The sequence below is a fragment of the Scyliorhinus torazame genome, chromosome 5 (genome assembly GCF_047496885.1).
Source record: "Scyliorhinus torazame isolate Kashiwa2021f chromosome 5, sScyTor2.1, whole genome shotgun sequence".
In the NCBI taxonomy this organism is placed as follows: domain Eukaryota; kingdom Metazoa; phylum Chordata; class Chondrichthyes; order Carcharhiniformes; family Scyliorhinidae; genus Scyliorhinus; species Scyliorhinus torazame.
Genome location: NC_092711.1, coordinates 150,495,557 through 150,515,502, shown reverse-complemented (window position 1 = coordinate 150,515,502; position 19,946 = coordinate 150,495,557). Strand labels below are relative to the sequence as shown.

The 19,946-nt window shown below is 45.8% G+C and overlaps 2 protein-coding genes across 3 annotated transcripts in view; one reads left to right on the top strand and one right to left on the bottom strand.

The window, feature by feature from the left end:
* The window catches only part of LOC140422063 (uncharacterized), a 28,587-nt gene extending 14,155 nt beyond the window's left edge, over nucleotides 1-14,432 (bottom strand). The window contains exons 1-2 of one of the 2 annotated variants that reach the window (XR_011947241.1): nucleotides 14,071-14,432; nucleotides 9,115-10,425 (exon numbers count right to left, since the gene is read on the bottom strand). The gene's annotated coding sequence lies outside the window, so the exon portion shown is untranslated. Of the gene's footprint in view, nucleotides 1-9,114; nucleotides 10,426-14,070 lie in introns of those variants that run through there. The other variant, XM_072507056.1, reaches the window with a different exon arrangement.
* LOC140417969 (uncharacterized) overlaps nucleotides 1-19,946 on the top strand; it is a 79,443-nt gene that overhangs the window by 8,664 nt on the left and 50,833 nt on the right. The window contains 1 exon segment of the mRNA XM_072501400.1: nucleotides 17,320-18,415. Within this exon segment, the coding sequence (XP_072357501.1) occupies nucleotides 17,320-18,415 (1,096 nt within the window).

Here is a 19,946-nt window from a genome sequence, read left to right as displayed (position 1 = left end):
CATTTGCCTGTTTAATTGCATGCTGTACCTATATACTGATTTTCTGCGATTCATGAACAAAGACACCCAGATCTCTCTGCCCAGAAGCATTTTGAATCTGCTTTCCATTTAGGTAATAAATTGTCATTCTATTTTTTTCGGCCAAAATGGATAACCTCACATTTATCTACATTAAACTCCATCTGCCAATATTTGGCCCAATCTCCTAGCCTATCCATATCCGTCTGTAACACTGTTATCTCCTCTTCACTGCCTGCTTTCCCACCTGCTTTAGTATCATCCACAAATGTTGCAATGTTGCACTCTGTCCCTGCTTGCAGATCATTTATATAGATTGTAAACAGTTGAGGACTGACCCCTGCGGCACCCCACCAGTTACAGTTCTCCGGTCAGAGGAGGACCCATTTATCCCAACCCTCTGCTTTCTGTCAGTCAGTCAATCCTCAATCCAATCTAGTTTTCTACCCCCAACCCCCTGCGATCTAACTTTCTGGATCAATCTTTTATGCAGCACCTTTTCTAACACCTTCTGGAAGTCTAGATATAATAATAATCTTTATTAGTGTCACAAGTAGGCTTACATTAACACTGCAATGAAGTTACTGTGAAAATCCCCGAGTCGTCACACTCCACGCATGTTCGGGTACACTGAGGGAGAATTCAGAATGTCCAATTTACCTAACAAGCACGTCTTCCGGGACTTGTGGGAGGAAACCGGAGCACCCGGGGTAAACTCACTCAGACTCCTCACAGACAGTGACCCAAGCCAGGAATCGAACCCGGGTCCCTGGCGCCGTGACGCGACAGTGCTAACCACTGTGCTACCATGCCAGCCATAACATACCACATCCCCATCATCCACCTCGCTGGTTACGTCCTCAAAGACCTCATGCAAGTTTGTCAGCCATGACTTCCCTTCATAAAACCATGCCGACAATGGTAGATTGAGCTTTGTCTTTCCAAATGTTCAGTCATCTATCCTTAATGATTGATTCCAGCAACTTCCCCACCACAGAGGTCAAGCTAATTGGTAATAGTTTCCTACTTTTTGCCTCTCTCCCTTTTTGAGTTGGGGAGTTACATTAGCGTATTTCCAATCCACAGGACTCTTCCAGGGAATTCTTTAATATCATAACCAATGCATCCATGATCTCTTTAATTCCCTAGGATGTGGCCATCAGGTCCCAGAGACTTATCTGCCTTTAATTCCATCAGTTTATTCAATACCGTCTCCCTAGTGATGTTTATTACACCAAGTTCCCCTGCATTTACTGTAGTTTTTGGAAAATGTTTATTATCTTCTACTGTGAAGACAGAGGCAAAATATTGGTTCACTACCTCTGCCATCTGTGTTCCCCATTATTACCTCACCAGTTTCATCCTCCAAAGGGCCAATAATTACTTTACCTAGTCTCCTCCTCTTTATATCCCCGCCTACCATCACCGGAAGTCCAATCTCTGATAACACTTAACCTCATGCCCAACTTTCACTCCAACAGTCACCTTACAATTTGATTTTTCATGTTTCCTTTCCCCGCCATCGTCGTCAGACTGGTCCTGTATGCTCATCTTATTAACCTCTATCCTCTCCTCACATGCTGACCTGCTTTGGTTATACTTCTTGTAGTTTTAACCTTCCCCCCCCCCCCATTACATATAGTTTCTTAAATGTAAGGTGTCAGTTCTCATTAAGCAACACTTTACGTGAACATGCAGCTCTCTTTCCCCTGACACAAACAGGCAAAGGCAATACTTCCATTTAACAAAGCAATTTTTCTTCTGTTGGGGATATTCGTTCATAACCGTTTTCGAAAGCCTGCCTCGGTGGCAACTTTCATGACCTCTCTTGGTCAATTTCCAAAGCCTTCTTGTATGTAACTATTCAGAACCGCATTCTTTCTCTCTCTCTCTAACCGCTGCCAAGCTCCTTATGCAGAAGAACAGAGCTATGATATTGATGTGCAGCTAACCTCTCATCGACGGACAGAGGCCATCAGACTCTGTCGTGGGTGAACAGTTGGTTTGACAGGAATGTCCCAAAGAACAATGAACCTGGGGAATCCTGTGTATTGCCACGAATGAGTTTAAGTCTTACAACACCAGGTTAAAGTCCAACAGGTTTGTTTCAAACACTAGCTTTCGGAGCACTGCTCCTTCTTCAGGTGAATGTTCATTGGGGGAGGGTCAGGCAGAACAAAAGAGAAAGTCAGGGACTGGTTCGAGGGTGGCTGAGATTAAATGACAAAAATGTCCTGGAACAAAAGGTAAAGGGAGAGGTAATGGTTGTCGTAAAGAATCAAAGCATTGGTCCAGAGTAAATGTTAATGGCAGAATAAAGGACAGCTCCTTCTGGAAGTGATGCAGACTGGCACCCGGTAAAAAAAACAAATCAAAATGGAGGAGCGCGTTCCGGTCTGAAGTTGTTGAACTCAATGTTGAGTCCAGAGCTGTAAAGTGCCTCATCAGAAGATGAGGGGCTGTTCGTCCAGCTTGTGTTGGGCTTCTCCGGAACATTGCAGCAGGCCGAGGGCAGAAATGTGAGCCTGAGAGCAAGGTGGCGAATTCTAATGGCAGCGAGCGGAAGGTCAGGGTCATGCTTGTGGACTGAGCGGAGGTGTTCCACAAAGAGGGCAGGGAACAAGCTCCAGATGAATTAAAGAGAAACTATTTGGGTCCAGAATATTGTGAATATCTTTTACTCTGGTTGTCTTTTAACCATGTTTTGTTTCATGGGTTGACAGGCTCTTTAACAGAAAGTGAGTCTCTCTGAGGTAATTGGCTAAGGAGCCAGAGGGGAGATGAGATTTTATTTTATTTTTTGACACAGTGAGTTGTTCTGATCTGTCTGAAATCAGATTCAATTGTATATTACCAAAGAGTAAATACTTGAAAGGGAAGAATTTACAGGGATGTGGGGAAAGGGCAGAGCAGTTGAATAAATCAGAGAGTCCTTTCAAAGAGATAGCAGGAACACAATGGGCTGAATGGACTCCTCCTGCAGTCTGTGAATCTGAGCCTCCTGCTTTTGTGCAGGTTAAAAGGGACAGATTTCATTGCAGCCTCTTCCCTGTATATGTATTTAAAGAGACGGGTTTCTCTTTAGCTCTGAGTGATCAATATAACAATTGGTTGGAGGCCCATTTCCCAGTCAGTCCTCCATTAGTGCGACATCCTTGGCAGTTTCTCAACTGGGGTGCAGGTCCCGTTATTCTCAGCTAAATTCAGTCCTCAGCTCCTGCCTGTCATTGACACGAGCAATAGAGACAGAAAGGTGCCCGAGGCTCAAATGGGAAGTTAAAACTTGTATCTCTAAATCAACACTTCAACATTTGTCAGTCAAATATGTTATTTATACTGGGGTTTTTATTATTATATTTGGGCACTGGAAGCAAAGGGTGGGCGTTTAAAGGGTAACTTTCCCTTTCTAACTTTGAATTGTCGATAGAGCTGCCCACTGAGCCATGGCTGACACTAAGTCTAGGTCAGAAGGTTGTGGGATCAAATCCCAGTCCAGGCACCTGAAGACAAAAATCACATCCAACATTTCTCACCCCAGCACTGAGGGAGTGCTGCACTGTCAGAACAGCCTTCTTTCAAATAAAATGTTAAACTGAGGCCCTGTCTGCCCCTCTCAGGTGGGTGTAAAAGTTCCCACAGCCACTATTTTGAAGAAGAGCAGGGGAGTTATCCCCGGTGTCCTGGTCAATATTTATCCCTCAATCAACATCACCAAAAACACATCATCTGCTCATTATCACATTGCTGTGTGTGGGATCTTGTGTGTAAATTGGCTGCTGCTTTTCCTACATTACAGCAGTGACACTTCAAAAATATTTAATTGACTGGAAAGCACGTTGGGATATCCTGTGGTTGTGAAAGGCGCTATAGAAATGCAAGTTTTTAAATTGAAGATTTCGGTTATCTGATCTTGTTTTCTGGAAATTAATTGTTTTCAGCCACACCACCCAACCTACCATTTAATAAATTAACCAATTAAGACAAAGGCAGAATTCTCTGGATAGTAGATTTAAAAATAGGTTTATTAAATAAATAAGGTTTACTGAACAAAAGACATTGACTTTTACAACTTCATGTGGGTGGTCAGTCTGTAGAAGCGTAACCCTCTCTGGCTCCTTCTTTGACAGTAATTTCCTTGGAACTCGGCCTCGGGAGTCTTCATTACTTGGCCAGCAAGGAAGACCTTCAGAACCTCTACTTTTATCCCCAAAGTGACCATTACCTCACGTCAGAGTTGGGCCTGTTGTAACATAATTGGTCAATTTGGTCACTGGATTAATTTAATTGGTTCCTAATTACTGACTCTACCTTCTCTCATTATCTTAGACAGGAGTACAATAGAACTGTTTCATACTAACCCTTTATCCGATTCTATACAATCCCTTATTCATACAGTTTCAAATGTTGTGGCTAATCAGAACTTGAAGGTCTCTCTTGCCAGTACATTTATCTTCATTGCACGTTCTTTACATACACAGCAATTAACCTTTGACATTTTTACAGCAAATGAGAATCAGGGCACAATCTCATGGCCACGATGAGCAAGGCGCGAATCCAAGTGCGCCAGTTAGATCGCAGGAGAGTCCGAGTCCCCATCGGTCACATGGACGCCGATTAGTATTGGCCCACACAGACATGGGCCAGGCATCACGGTACCTGAGGGGTTCCCGGGCCATTGGAGGCCCCTGAGTGGTCAGGGATAGGGCAGGGTGGCTCCCCAGCCCAGCCCCTGGAACGTGTGCACCTTGGCACTGCCAGACTGGCACCTTGGCACCGCAAACCTGGGTATTTCACACTCTGCCCATTCATGAAGATCACTCATAAAGACCAAGTCTTGATTTTGTGTAACAACCATGTCTTTCTCTCCATTTCAAATCCCCCGTGAAAATCCAAACAGCATATCGTAAAATTATTCGATTTAAAACAGAACGAGTTGTTGGGATTCACTGCCTGACAAAGGTGCAGGAAGTAAATTCAACTGTAACTTTAACAAGGGAACTGGACAGATTCTGTAGAAAAATAAACTCACCGGGCGATGGGACTAATTAGATAACTCATTCAAAGAGCTAGCATGGGAACAATGGACAGAATGGCCTCTTTCTGTGCTCTCTGAGACTCATTTGCATTTGAAGAAAGTGGGAAATACCTGGAAGCCACTTCCTATGATGCGGGTAGAAGTAGAGACGTTGGAATGTTTCCAAAGGGAAATTGGATGGGCTTTTGAGGGAAATAAACTGACAGGGATATGGGGATAGAATGGGGCAATGGTTTGATCTACAGAGATCTACAAGTTGTAAATCTTTGGAATTCTCTACCCCAGAGGGCTGTGGGAGCTCAGTCACTGTGTGTGTTTAAAGCAGAGACAGATTTCTAAATACCAATAACACAAATGGATATGGGGATAGTGTGGGGGAAAAGACATTGAAGTGGATGATCAGCCATGATCGTATTGAATGATGAAACAGGCTCGACGGGCTGAATGGCCAACTCCTGCTCCTATGTTCCAATGATACAAAGATAGGTAGGAAAGTAAATTGTGAAGAGGACATATTGAGGCTACAAAGGTAGATGTTAAATGAGTGGAATAAGATCTGTCAATTGGAGAACGTGGGAAAAGGTGTGATTGTCCATGTTGGCCAGAAGAATATAAAAGCTTATTATCTAAATGGTGAGAGACTGCAGAGCTCTGAGATTCAGAGGGATCTGGGTGTCCAAGAGCATGAATCACAAAAGGCGAGTATACAGGTACAGCAAGTAATTAGGAAAGTTAATGGAATGTTATTGTTTATTGTGAGGGGAATTTAATACAAAAGTAGGGAGGTTATGCTTCAGTTATACAGGACATTGGTGAGACCACATCTGGAGCACTGTGTACAGTATTGCTCTCGTTTAAGGAATGATGTAAATGTGTTGGAAGCAGTTCAGAGAAGGTTTACTGGACTCATACCTGGAATTGGAGGCTGGTCTTATGAGGAATGATTGGACAGGCTGGGCTTGTATCCGATGGAGTTTCGGTGACTTGATTGAACCGTGAAAGATCCTGAGGGGCCTTGACAGGGTGGATGTGGAAAGGATGTTTCCTCTTGTGGGAGAATCTAGAAATTGGAGTCACTTCAAAAGTAATAACTTGCCCATTTAAGGCAGAGGAGAACTTTTTTCTCTGAGAGGGATTTTCTCTGCCTCACGCCGCCGAGGTCCCAGGTTCGATCCCGGCTCTGGGTCACTGTCCGTGTGGAGTTTGCACATTCTCCCCGTGTTTGCGTGGGTTTCGCCCCCACAACCCAAAAGATGTGCAGGGTAGGTGGATTGGCCACGCTAAATTGCCCCTTAATTGGAAAAAATGAATTGGGAACTCTAAATTTACATTTTTTTAAAAATCTCTCAGCCTTAATATCTTCAGATTTTCTGAATGTGCTGCTATTACTTCCTCATTTATTCCAACATTTTTTCAATAATAAACGTTAAGCTAAAAAAAACAAAAACAAATAAATAATAAATGTCAGGCTAATCGTCCGATAGTGTCTCATTTTATGCCTCCCTCCCATTCTGAATCGGGGGGTTGTCACATTGGCAGTTTTCCAGTTCTCTGGTACTGCTCCAGAATCCAAGGATTTTTAAAAAATTACAATCAATGCATCCACTATCCCTGCAGCCATTTCTTTTAGGATCCGAGGATGCAGCCATCCAGGGGACTTATCTTATCCCCATTAGTTTGTCCAATACGACTTCTCCAGTGATGGTACTTAATTGCTCCCTCCGTATTCTTTAATATTAATGGGATATTCGAAGTATCTTGATGCATAATATCTGTTTAACTCCTCGGCCATTTCCTTGTTCCCCATAACTGACACAGCAGCATGAAGGCACAGTGGTTAGCTCTGTTGCTTCACAGCTCCAGGGACCCGGGTTCAATTCCCGGCTTGGGTCACTGCCTGTGCGGAGTCTGCACGTCCTCCCCAAAACTGCGTAGGTTTCCTCCGGGTGCCTCCCACATGTCCCAAAAGACGTGCTTGTTAGGTGAATTGGACATTCTGAATTCTCCCTCTGTGTACACGAACAGGTGCTGGAGTGTGGCGACTAGCGGATTTTCACAGTAACTTCATTGCAGTGTTAATGTAAGCTTACTTGTGACAATAATAAAGATTATAATAATAAAGAATATTCTTACTATTTCCTCAGACGTATTTTCTAAGGGGCCTCTGTGGAGTTGAGGTTTCAATCAGATCAGCCGGGAACTTATTGAATGGTGGAGCAGGCTCGAGGGGCCGAGTGGCCTGCTCCTGCTCCTAATTCATATGTTATCACATCCTTTATAATAGATTGTAGCATTTTCCCTCCTACTGATGTCAGGCTAATGGGTCTGTGGTTCCCTGTTTTCTCTCTCCCTCCTTAAATAGTGGGGTTACATTTACCACCTTCCAATCTGCAGGAATCATTCCAGAATCTATAGAATTTTGAAAGATGATCACCAATGTATCCACTATCTCCACAGCCGCCTCTTTCAACACTCTGGGATGGAGAGCAGCAGCTTTTGGGGATTTATTAACTTTCAACCACATTAATTTCTCCAGTACTACTTTCTCACTAATACTAATCTCTTTCAGTTCCTCCTGCTCACTAGTCCCTTGGTTCTCTGATATTTTTCAGACAATTTCTGTATCTTCCTCTGTGAAGACAGACACACATTGTTTAGTTTCTCTGCCATTTCCTTATTCCCCATTATAAACTCTCCTGTCTCTGCCTGGAATGGACCCACATTGGTCTTTGCTAATCTTTTCCTTTTCACATTCCTATAGAAGCTTTTCCAGTTCTCCCCAGTTTGCTCTCATATTCTATTTTCTCTTCATCAGTTTCTTGATCCTTTGCTGAATTCTAAAACAAGTGCCCAATCCTCAGGCTCGCTACTATATTATCTCCTCCATTGATCTAATGGAATCTTTAACTTTTCTTGTTAGCCACGATAGCTTCATTTTGCTGTTTAATTTTTGCTTCTTAAAGGAATCTATATTTTATGTAAATAAAATGCGAGTGGTTGCCTGTCTATTGTCTATCGGCATTCAAAGAACAACAAAGAACAAAGGACAGTACAGCACAGGAACAGGCCCTTCGGCCCACCAAGCCTGCTCGGATCATGATGTCTGACCAAACTAAAACCTTCTGTGCTTCCAGGGTCTGTATCCGTCTATTCCTATCCTATTCATGTATTCGTCAAGATGCCTCTTAAACGTCACTATCGTACCTGCTTCCACCACCTCCTCCGGCAGCGAGTTCCAGGCACTCACCACCCTCTGTAAAAAACGTCCCTCGTACATCTTGGCTAAACTTTGCCCCTCGCACCTTAAACCTATGTCACCTGGTAATTGACTTTTACAAACTGGGAAAAAGCTTCTGACTATCCACTCTGTCCGTGCCACTCAGTTTTGTAAACTTTTATCAGGTCGTCCCTCAACCTCCGTCGCTCTAGTGAAAACAATCTGACTTTATCTAACCTCTCCTCACAGCTAATACCCTCCAGGCCAGGAAACATCCTGGTAAACCTCCTCTGTACTCTCTCCAAAGCCTCCACATCCTTTAGGTAATGTGGTGGCCAGAATTGTCGGCAATATTCCACGTGTTGCCTAACTAAGGTTCTGTACAGCTGCAGCATGACTTGCCAATTTTTATACTCAATGCCCCGACCAATGAAGACAAGCATGCCGTCTGCCTTCTTAGCTCCTTATCCACCTGCGTTGCCACTTTCAGTGATATGTTTCTTGTAATTTCCCAATCTACCACAGACAACTTGCCCCTCATACCATGACAGCCTCCTTCTGCGAGAAACACCCAGATAAACTAGACAAAAGAACCCTGTAACCACCATAGCCCATCTTCATGGCAACATGGCTGCTTTGGGAACTAAATATCTTCCAACGTGCAAACACCTTTTCATTCTGTGCTCCTCGACAAACTTGGAACCAGGTAATCGCAACAAGGCTCAAAAATGGTCAGCCCACCAGAGGCAGAGGTGTTAGACCGGCCAGTCCAGCAGAAAGAAACCCTCCAATCATCACCATTCACCAGATGTCAGAATGAACAAAATGCAGTCCTGGATGTCAGTGAGAGCAGAAACAATAACAGCGAAGCCAACAGCTGTAATTTATTGTGAACTTGTTGGAGTCACAAATCACAAAACCCCTCCCCACATTGAGAGCAGATGAATGGTCTCTCCCCAGAATTAACTCGCTAGTGTCTCCGGAGTTGGGACCGATCACTGAATGTCTCCCCTTCTCAGAGCAGGTGAATGGCTTCTTCCAGGTGTGAACTCACTAGTGTTTCTGCAGGGTGTATGGATATCTGAATACCTTCTCTCACGAAGAGCAGGTTAACACCTTCCCCCCAGTGTGAACTCGCTGGTGTCTCTGCAGGTGGGATAACCGAGTGAATCCCTTCTCACACTGAGAGCAGGTGAACGGCCTCACCCCAGTGTGAATACGCTGGTGTATCTGCATGCTGGATAACCGAGTGAATCCCTTCTCACAATGAGAGCAGGTGAACGGCCTCTCCCCAGTGTGAACTCGCTGATGTATCCGCAGGTTCGATAAAGCAATGAATCCCTTCTCACACTGAGAGCAGGTGAACGGCCTCTCCCCAGTGTGCACTCGCTGGTGTGTCAGCAGGTTCGATGAAGTGGTGAATCCCTTCTCACACTGAGAGCAGGTGAATGGCCTCTCCCCAGTGTGCACTCGCTGGTGTGTCAGCAGGTTCGATAAAGCAATGAATCCCTTCTCACACTGAGAGCAGGTGAACGGCCTCTCCCTAGTGTGCACTCGCTGGTGTGTCAGCAGGTTAGATGAAGTAGTGAATCCCTTCTCACACTGAGAGCAGGTGAACGGCTTCTCCCCGGTGTGAACTCGCTGGTGTGACTTCAGGGCGGATAACTGAATGAATCCCTTCCTACACACAGAGCAGGTGAACGGCCTCTCCCCAGTGTGACTGCGTCGATGAGCTTCCAGCTGAGATGGAGCACTAAATCCCTTCCCACAGTGCCCACATTTCCACGGTTTCCCCATGTTTTGGGTGTCCTGGTGTCTCTCCAGGTTTGACAATCAGTTGAAGCCTCGTCCACACACAGAACACGTGTACAGTCTCTCCCCACTGTGAATGGTGTGATGTCTTTTCAGGCTGTGTAACTGGTTAAAGCTCTTTCCACAGTCAGTGCTCTGGAACACTCTCACTCGGTTGTGTGTCTCTCGGTGCTTTTCCAGTCACACTGATGGTTAAAATCTTTTGAAGCCGACAGATTGAGCAAACATTTCTCCTTCGAGATTCAAAGTCCGGTGATATCCAGTTCCAAGGAATTAAGAGGCTCAGCCAGATTGAGACATGAAGTTTGAGATTTCTGTCTGTAATTCCTCCTCTTCTAATATCCTGTAAAAACAATTTACAAAAGACATCACTGTCAATACAGGATAGAAATTCAGAACAGACAATTCTAGTTCCTAGATAACATTCTTTCCTCTCTCATTCCCCAAAATCTCCATCCCACACACTCTCCCTCCATTCTCACTCTGCTGTATCTAACATTCACCCTCCCAATTCTCCTGAAGGTGCTCATTCAGGCTGATTGACAGATCCATGCTCACTGCTTCCTGTCCTGGGCACAGAGATCACAATAAATAGGAGCTGCAGTTGGCCATTTGGCCCATCGAACCTGCTCATTTATTCTGTGGGATCATTGGCCGATCTATGTCAGCGACATTCTCCGTGTTCTTGACCAGAGGCTGGGTGTGCTGACTCAATATCTGTCAGCTCAGGAGGCCGAGCTGAACAACACCATGAAGAGGCTCGACGATCCGGAAGAGAGAATCCTGAACATTGAGCGAGATGCCTCCTCGGCGGAGGCAAGAATTAAATCCTTGGAGAACCAGCTGAGTGGCGTGGGAGAAGCCTGGAGGACTTGGAGAACCGAGGGTCAGAGAAAGAACATCCGAGTCGTCGGCCTGCCAGAAGGTGTGGAGGGTGAGGCTCCCGTTAGGTTCTTCGAGGACCGGCTGCCACGTTTTCTCAAGCTGGATGTGAAGTCTGGGTGTTTCAAATTAGAAAGGGCATCGGATCCTGTCTTTGAGGCTGAGGGACAGTTTTCATCCCAGGCCTGTAATCATTCACTTCCACAACTTGAAAGACAGCAGTAGGTCCTGGAAACGGGTAAGATGAGGTGGGACCTGGCTCCATAAGGAACGAGGATTTTCCTTCTTCCAGGATTTTTCAACAGCAACGCAAACGAAGCATCGAGGCTTCGATGAAGTTTGAAGGGAACTCAAGGCTGCGGGAGTGAATTATGTCGCTTTACCAGCGACCCTGAAAATTGTATCCGACAACTCCGTCAAGACTTTCGATAATCCGACTACTGCCTTTGCCTTCATTAAATCCATGAAGCGCAAGGATTTGGAGGGATGGTTTGCAGCTCAGACTAACTCAGGCTCTAATCTGGACTCTTTCCTTATCACTGTTTCGTTGTCTGAATTTGTTATCTTTTATCCTGTTGAAGGGAGTTGTTATTCTGTGAGCGCAATTGAATATCTTCTCCTCAAGTGTTGCAGGGACTCGGATTATCTTATCTCAGTTATGGTAGATGTGCCGTGTGCTTATTATCCGTTGTCTTCTATTATCCGAGCGTTAATCATGGCAAAACCGAGTGGCACCATTGTTGAAGGGTGGATGGTGGATGTAGGTCTTCACAGGTGGGTCTAAAATGTGGGAGGGACATTCGATCCCCATTCCCTTGTTGGCCCTTCTTTTCTTCTCATTTTGGAGAAGGTATCCTGAGGGTAACGACAGTCTGGCCGTGGGGTTAACCCTCCGGGTCCTCAGTCTTATTGAGGAATGTCCCCTTGGATCTATTGTGTTGGTGATTCTTTTGTATTTTTCTTATTATGGGAGGGTTTATGTGTTGTTGACTTTATCCTACTCTGGTACAGACGGGGCTTTTATCCGTGAAAGGAGCAGTTTGAGGAGACTTTGGTGCCTGTGGTGTAAAGTGAGTTGGAGGAGGGGGTAATGGCGCACGCCCGATTGTGGCGTGAAAATCTGTTCTTGTTCTCTCTGTCGCCTAACTAATGGCGGCAGTTAATCTATCTCAAATACATAGGCTCCAATTTGACTTACTTGTTCCTCCTGGGCTTTCCATGAGTGAATTCAATTTAACTTAGGCCCGGAGTAGGGCACAGTGGTTAGTACTGCTACCTCAGCGCCTGGGACCCAGGTTTAATTCCAGTCTTGGGGGGCTGTCTGTGTGGAGTTTGCATATTCTCCTCATCTCTATGTGTGTTTCCTCCGGGTGCTCTGGTTTCCTCCCACAGTCCAAAGATGTGCAGTGAAAGTGGATTGATCACGCTAATTTGCCCCTTAGTGTCCAAGATGTGTAGGTTAGGTGGGTTGACCATGATCAATGCACCGGGTTACGAAGATAGGATGGGGCGTGGGCTAAAGTGAAATGCTCTTTCTGAGGCTCACTGCAGACTTGAAGGGGCAAATGACCTTCTGCACTATAGGAGTTCTATGTCATCTATGTTGTGTGATTCATATTAATTTGTAAAGATCTGTAAAGATTTAATCACCTGCTAATGGTCGCATTCCAAGCATTGTTTGGCATCTTTGAATTTGTCTATATATATGTTTCTGGAACATACCTCTTCATTCACCTGAGGAAGGAGCAGTGCTCCGAAAGCTAATGACATCGAAACAAACCTGTTGGACTTTAACCTGGTGTTGTAAGACTTTGTACCATATTAATTTGATTATGCTGTTAGTCTGTTTGTAATATTTTTGGGTTTACAAACTGAATTAGCACTGCAGCCTCGCGGCGCTGAGGTCCCGGGTTCGATCCCGGCTCTGGGTCGCTGTCCGTGTGGAGGTTGCACATTCTCCCCGTGTTTGAGTGGGTTTCGCCCCCACAACCCAAAGATGTGCAGGCTAAGTGGATTGGTCGGGCAGCACGGTAGCATTGTGGTTAGCACAATTGCTTCACAGCTCCAGGGTCCCAGGTTCGATTCCGGCTTGGGTCACTGTCTGTGCGGAGTCTGCACATCCTCCGCGTGTGCGTGGGTTTACTCCGGGTGCTCCGGTTTCCTCCCACAGTCCAAAGATGTGCAGGTTAGGTGGATTGGCCATGATAAATTGCCCTTAGTGTCCAAAATTGCCCTTAGTGTTGGGTGGGGTTACTGGGTTTGGGGGATAGGGTGAAGGTGTTGACCTTGGGTAGGGTGCTCTTTCCAAGAGCCGGTGCAGACTCGATGGGCCGAATGGCCTCCTTCTGCACTGTAAATTCTATAATAATCTATGAATTGTGATATAATCTTACGTTCTTTCCCCACTCACTACTTTAACCTGTTAACTGGTTGTTCAATTGATCTGGCATTTCATCCCTCAAATATCTTGTTCCAAATTAATTCTGCAATGTGTTGCTTGGATTTATGTTGGCAATATCTCTTGTTCTGCTCTGTGCCCATTTCCCACAATTTTTTCTGTTACTCTGTTGCACTCATTGTTTCAAAACGAATTAAAACATAACAATTTATTAAAAATCTGTCCAACTCATCCGTGAATATATTCAATGACTCCCACACCCCACTGGTCCCCGTGGACTAATAACCGGAAATATATTACATAACTACAGTACAATATTACAAGGCTAGAAATAATAATAAATGTACGTTATTACATAACTATAAATAATATATCTAATCTCTACCATATAACAACACTGGACATTTCTCTGTCTGGTATTAATTTACTGTCCCCTTAAATGTCAGCCATTGCCTGGAGAAACCAGTCCTTTAATTGTGAACATTGGGAAAGAGACCATCCTTTTAGCCAGACAAATAAATGTGTCAAGCTGAGGGAGCAAAGGATGTCAATGTCTTTAAGAGAGAGAGAGAGACCTGGGCCAAGCTTTGCAGAGTCTGCACCCTCCCTGGATTCACTTCCTTTCCCTTCAGTTGCTGCAAGTCACCAATTGAAGGTCAGAATGAGAAAAGGAATAGAAAGGAGGAGAAAAGAAAGTGTTTTACTCACAGATGTTGGAGACAGGAGGACGTTTTTCGTCTGTGAGGTCCCAGTTTTGCTCAGTGTCCAGCTTCTGCCTTCAGACAACAGGGGGAGCTGATTGGATAGGGGATCACCAACTCTTCCGGCGCACGCAAAGGAATCCGCGGAGATGTCTCACGGTTCCAGTGCGCAGGTCCGGCGCGCGGACACTGCAGCTCCTCCCCACTCATTGTTCCCCCTCCTCGAGGCAAGGTTTCCAGGCAACCGCCTGACGGCTCCGGCTGACAGCTGCGGCGAGAGCGAGAAGCCTCTGGATGATTTCCCCTCCCCCTGCACGGGACTGCGCATGTCCAAGAAAGAGGAGAGGCTGTGCATGTGCGACAGAAGGCCCACCCCTGACCTTCCTGCTGAGGTATTGACCAATGGGAAGAATTAGAACCGGAAGGACTTTTGTTCTCCAGCCAATCAGCGCGCGTTTGTGTGAATGGAGACTGAGCTCACACAGACTAAAATGCTCTCCTGTCTCCAACATCTGTGAGTAAAACACTTTATTTTCTCATTCTCACCTTCAATTGGTCACTTGCAGCAACTGAAGGAAAAGGAAGTAATTACAGGGAGGGTGCAGACTCCGGAAAGGTTGGCCCAGGTCTCTCTCTAACACATTTACACCGTTTGCTCCCTCAGCTTGACACATTTATTTGTCTGGCTAAACGAATGGTCTCTTTCATACTGTCCACCATCCCAATATCCCCTGACGCCCTCAGTGCCATCGCAAATGGTTCTATAGCCAGGGCAAACAGCAGTAGGGAGAGCGGGCACCCCTGCCTCGTCCCCCCGTGCAACCTGAAATAATCTGAACTCAATTGGTTTGTCGGTACACACGACACCGGTGCATGGTATAACAACCGGACCCAGTCCACAAAACACTGTCCAAATCCAAACCGCCCCAGGACCTCCCACAAATAGTCCCACTCCACTCGATCAAAGACCTCTGCATCCATGGCGACCACCACCTCTATCTCTCGTCCCTCTGGAGGTATCGTGATCACATTGAGTAGCCTCCTGATGTTGGCCGCCAGATGCCTCCCCTTCACAAACCCCTCTAGTTATCCCCTATCACCCCTGGGACACAATCCTCTATTCTCGAGGCCAAGATCTTAGCCAATAGTTTGGCATCTACATTTAGCAGGGAAATCGGTCTGTATGACTCGCATTGCCGTTCCAGCCTCCCCGAACAGGTGCCGGAATGTGGCGACTAGGGGCTTTTCACAGTAACTTAATTTGAAGCCTACTTGTGACAATAAGCAATTTTCATTTCATTTCATTGTTCAAGGTCCTTTTCCTGGTTCAAAATGAGGGCGATCGAAGCCTGCAACAACGTTGGGAGAGCACTCCCAGCTCCCTTGCCTCGTTAAAATCCCTTACCACCCCTGGCCCCAATACCTCAGAGAATTTCTTATAAAATTTCACCAGGTACCCCTCCAGACCAGGGACCTTGCCCAGTTGCATCACCTCCAGTCCCTCTATCTATCACTTTCTGAAACCTATTTCCTTTACTTGCTTTTGCTAAATCGCCATCTTTCTTTTTTTTAAATCACTCAGTCATTTTATACTGTGTATTATAATTTGAAGAATTATCACAATTTGTAATTGAATGAAAACTCAACTACTGTATTTGCTAAAGACAATCAATCTGACCTAACCTTGTGTTGACAAACAAAGTTTACCAGTGGCACAAGCTGACAAAGTTCAACTGAACTTTGCCAAAAAGCACAGACTTGATCTCTGTTATTTGGGAACTAAGAAGGGATAACGGATATCCAGGATTCCGAATAGACACAGCCATCCATTAGGCTTCTATCTACGGGAAAGGCGCTGGGGCAGTTGAGAAGGGTAAGAAGGGTGGTGTATGAGTAGGGGGAGAAGGCGAGCAGGATGCTAGGGCACCAGTTGAGGAAGCAGGAGACTGCAAGGGAGACCGGGAAAGTGAAGGATGCTTCTACCAGTGCAATTGGGGCCCCCAGGGCCTCCACCTGCTCCTCTTCCATCTTCAGGAACTCCAACCCCTCTAAGGTCTGCCTCATCGCCCCCGCCCCGGCAGGGGGTTCTGACTCGTACAGCTTGCTATAGAAGTCCCAAAACTCCCCATTCTCACCCTTCGGCTCCAAGACCATATTCCCTCCTACGTCCTTCACTTTCCCGGTCTCCCTCGCAGCCCCGGGATCAATGAGCCTCTTCATGGTGTTTTGCAGCTCGGCCTCATGAGCTCAATGAGAGGTATTGAATCAGCTCACTCAGCCGCTGGTCAATAACACGGAGAATGTCGGCAGTCGACCTCCGAGAGAGTCCCTGAGAGCGCGGGGTCGAGAGACCTCCTGAGGGTCAGGCCGCCATGTTGAAAAGGCAGCTCCATTTCCACTGAATCAACCTTCCCTCTTTTATCGACGGATTTCTTAATCTTGCCTTACCTAATCCCAATGTCTTCCAGAGACATGAGAACAAATATTAATTCAAGGATCAGGTAGATGAGTGTCGGGCAATCAGGATAAATTACGGATTCTAGATGAGTGGCATCAGAATCTGCGGAAAAGCAGCTACTCCTGCACCGCATCACATGGTTCCCACCCAGACAGATTTCTGATGACGAGGGAGTCGAGGGTTATGGATAACAGGCAGGAAAATGGAGAGAAAGCAGAGATGAGGAGGGATTTCTTCACTCGTTGTGGAGCAGTGTGAGAATGGAGGGAGAGTGTGTGGGATGGAGATTTACAGCTTTTGCAGAGTGAGAGAGGATAAAATGTTACAGAGAAATAAAAATTGTCTGTTCTGAGTTTCTATCCTTTACTGACAATAATGTCTTTTGTAAATTGTTTTTACAGGATATTAGAAGAGGAGGAATTACAGACAGAAATCTCAAAAGTCACATCTTGATCTGCCAGAGTCGCTCGGTTCGTCGGGGCCTGAATATCATCGGCCTTTGAATCGAGAAGGAGAAATGTTTGTCTGTTCTGTTCGCTACAGACGATTTTAAACATCATTGTGACTGGAAAAGCACCAAGACACACACACCCGAGTGAGAGTGTTCCAGTGCACTGACTGTGGAAAGAGCTTTAACCAGTTACACAGCCGGAAAAAACATAACACCATTCACAGCGGGGAGAGACTGTACACGTGTTGTGTGTGTAGTCAAGGCTTCAACTGATTATCTGATCTGGAGAGTTACGACGAGACCCAAAACATGGAGAAACTGTGGAAATGTGAAGTCTGTGGGAAGAGATTCAGAGTCCGATCTAAGCTGGAGATTCATCGACGCAGTCACACTGGAGAGAGGCCATTTACCTGCTCTGTGTGTGGGAAGGGATTCACTGAATTATCCAGCCTGAAGTCACATGCAAAAGTTCACACTGTGGAGAAGCCGTTTATCTGCTCTCGGTGTGGGAAGGGATTCAGACATTCATCCACCCTGAAGTCACATCAGCGAATTCATACTGGGGAGAGACCGTTCACCTGCTCTCAGTGTGAGAAGGGATTCACTGCGTTATCCAGCCTGAAGTCACACCAACGGGTTCACACTGGGTAGAAGCCGTTCACCTGCGATCAGTGTGGGAAGGGATTCACTCAGGTATCCAACCTGAAGACACACCAGCGAATTCACATTGGGGAGAGTCCATTCACCTGCTCTCAGTGTGGGACGGAATTCACTGCGTTATTCAGCCTGAAGTCACACCAACGGGTTCACACTGGGGAGAAGCCATTCACCTGCTCTCAGTGTGGGAAGGGATTCACTGCATTATTCAGCCTGAAGTCACATCAGCGAATTCACACAGGGGAGAGGCCATTCACCTGCTCTCAGTGTGGGAAAGAATTCACTCAGTCACCCCACCTGCAGGCACACCAGCGGGTTCACAGTGGGGAGAAGCCATTCAACTGCTCTCAGTGTGGGAAAGAATTCCGAGATTTATCCACCCTGCGGACACACCAGCGAATTCACACTGGGGAGAGACCGTTCACCTGCCCTCAGTGTGGGAAGGGATTCGCTCAGTTATCCAGCCTGAAGATACACCAGCGGGTTCACACAGGGGAGAGGCCGTTCATCTGTTCTCAGTGTGGGAAGGGATTCAGTCATTCATCCACCCTGTGGAAACATGAGCGAGCTCACACTGGGGAGAAGCCGTTCGCCTGCTCTCAGTGTGGGAAGGGATTCAGTGATTCATCCCACTTGAAGCGTCACCAGCGAGTTCACACTGGGAAGAGGCCGTTCACCTGCTCTCATTGTGGGAAGGGATTCCGACATTTATCCACCCTGCAGAGACATCAGCGAGTTCACACTCCGAGAGGCCATTCACCTGCTCTGATTAGGGGAGACGTTGAATGATCCATCCCATCTGCTGAGTCACCAACAAGTTCACAATTGATTGCAGGGATTGGATTGTGCTGTTATTGTTTCTACTCTCCATTTCATTCGGACTGCAATTTATTCATCCTGTCAATTGGGATGATCGGGGTTTCTTTCTGCTGGAATGGCTGATCTCACAACTTTTCCTCCAGTGGGCTGATGCTCTTTGAGCTTTGTTGCGACTACGTGATTTCCAATTTCACAAGGGTTACAGAGTGAAAATGTGTGGGAAGTTAAAATATAGTTAATTCCTATTTCTGTTTGCAACCCCCCAAAGCATGCCACGTTGCCATGAAGATGGGATATGGTGGTTATATGTTTCTTTGTTTAATTTTTCTGGGTCTTTCTCAAAGAAGGAAATGTTGAGGTATGAGGGACAGGTTGTCTGTGGTAGGTTGGGAAATTACAATAAAAGGTTGGACAATAGGCAGACAATTGCTCGCATTGAAGAAATTATTACATATTTGCAACAAATACACATTCCTTTCAGGAACACAAATCCACAGGAAAGTGGTGCAGTAATTCTTCACACCTGATTACAGCTTTTGGATTCTGCTGTTACACAAGAGAACCAAGGGAGTAGTGAGCAGGAGGGACTGAAAGAGATTAGTATTCGTGAAAAAGTAGTACTGGAGAATTTATTGGATTAAAAATTAATAAATCCCCAAAAGCTGCTGCTCTACATCCCAGAGTGTTGAAAGAGGTGGCTGTAGAGATAGTGGATACATTGGTGATCATCTTACTAAATTCTATAGATGCTGGATTGGTTCCAGCAGATTGGAAGGTGGTAAATGTAACCCCAATATTTAAGGAGAGAGAGAAAACAGGGAACCACAGACCCATTAACCTGACATCAGTAGGAAGGAAAATGCTACAATCCATTATGACGGATGCAGAGCAGCACGGTAGTGCATTGGTTAGCACTGTTACCTCACGGCGCTGAGGTCCCAGGTTCAATCCTGGCTCTGGGTCACTGTCTGTGTGGAGTTTGCACATTCTCCCCGTGTTTGCGTGGGTTTCACCCCCACAAACCAAAGATGTGCAGGGTAGGTGGATTGGCCACACTAAGTTGGCCCTTAATTGGAGAAAATGAATTGGGCACTCTAAATTTAAAGAAAAAAATATTATGACGAACACGATAGCATACGGCTTAGGAGCAGGAGTAGACCACTCGGCCCCTCGAGCCTGCTGCACCATTCAATAAGTTCCAGGCTGATCTGATTGTAACCTCAACTCCACAGAGACAAGTTGTGAGGGGGATACACACAGTTTGCAATGAGATATTGATAGGTTAAGTAAGTGAGCAAAAAGTTGGAAAATGGAGTATAATGTGGGAAAATGTGAAGTTGATTTTGGAAGGGAGAACAAAAGATCAGTGTTATTTAAATGGAGAAAAACTGCAGAAAGCTGCAACACAAAGGGACTTGGGGGAACTTGTGCACGAAACACAGAAAGCTGGCAGACAGGTGCAGCAGGTAATCAGGAAGGCTAATGGAATGTTGGCCCT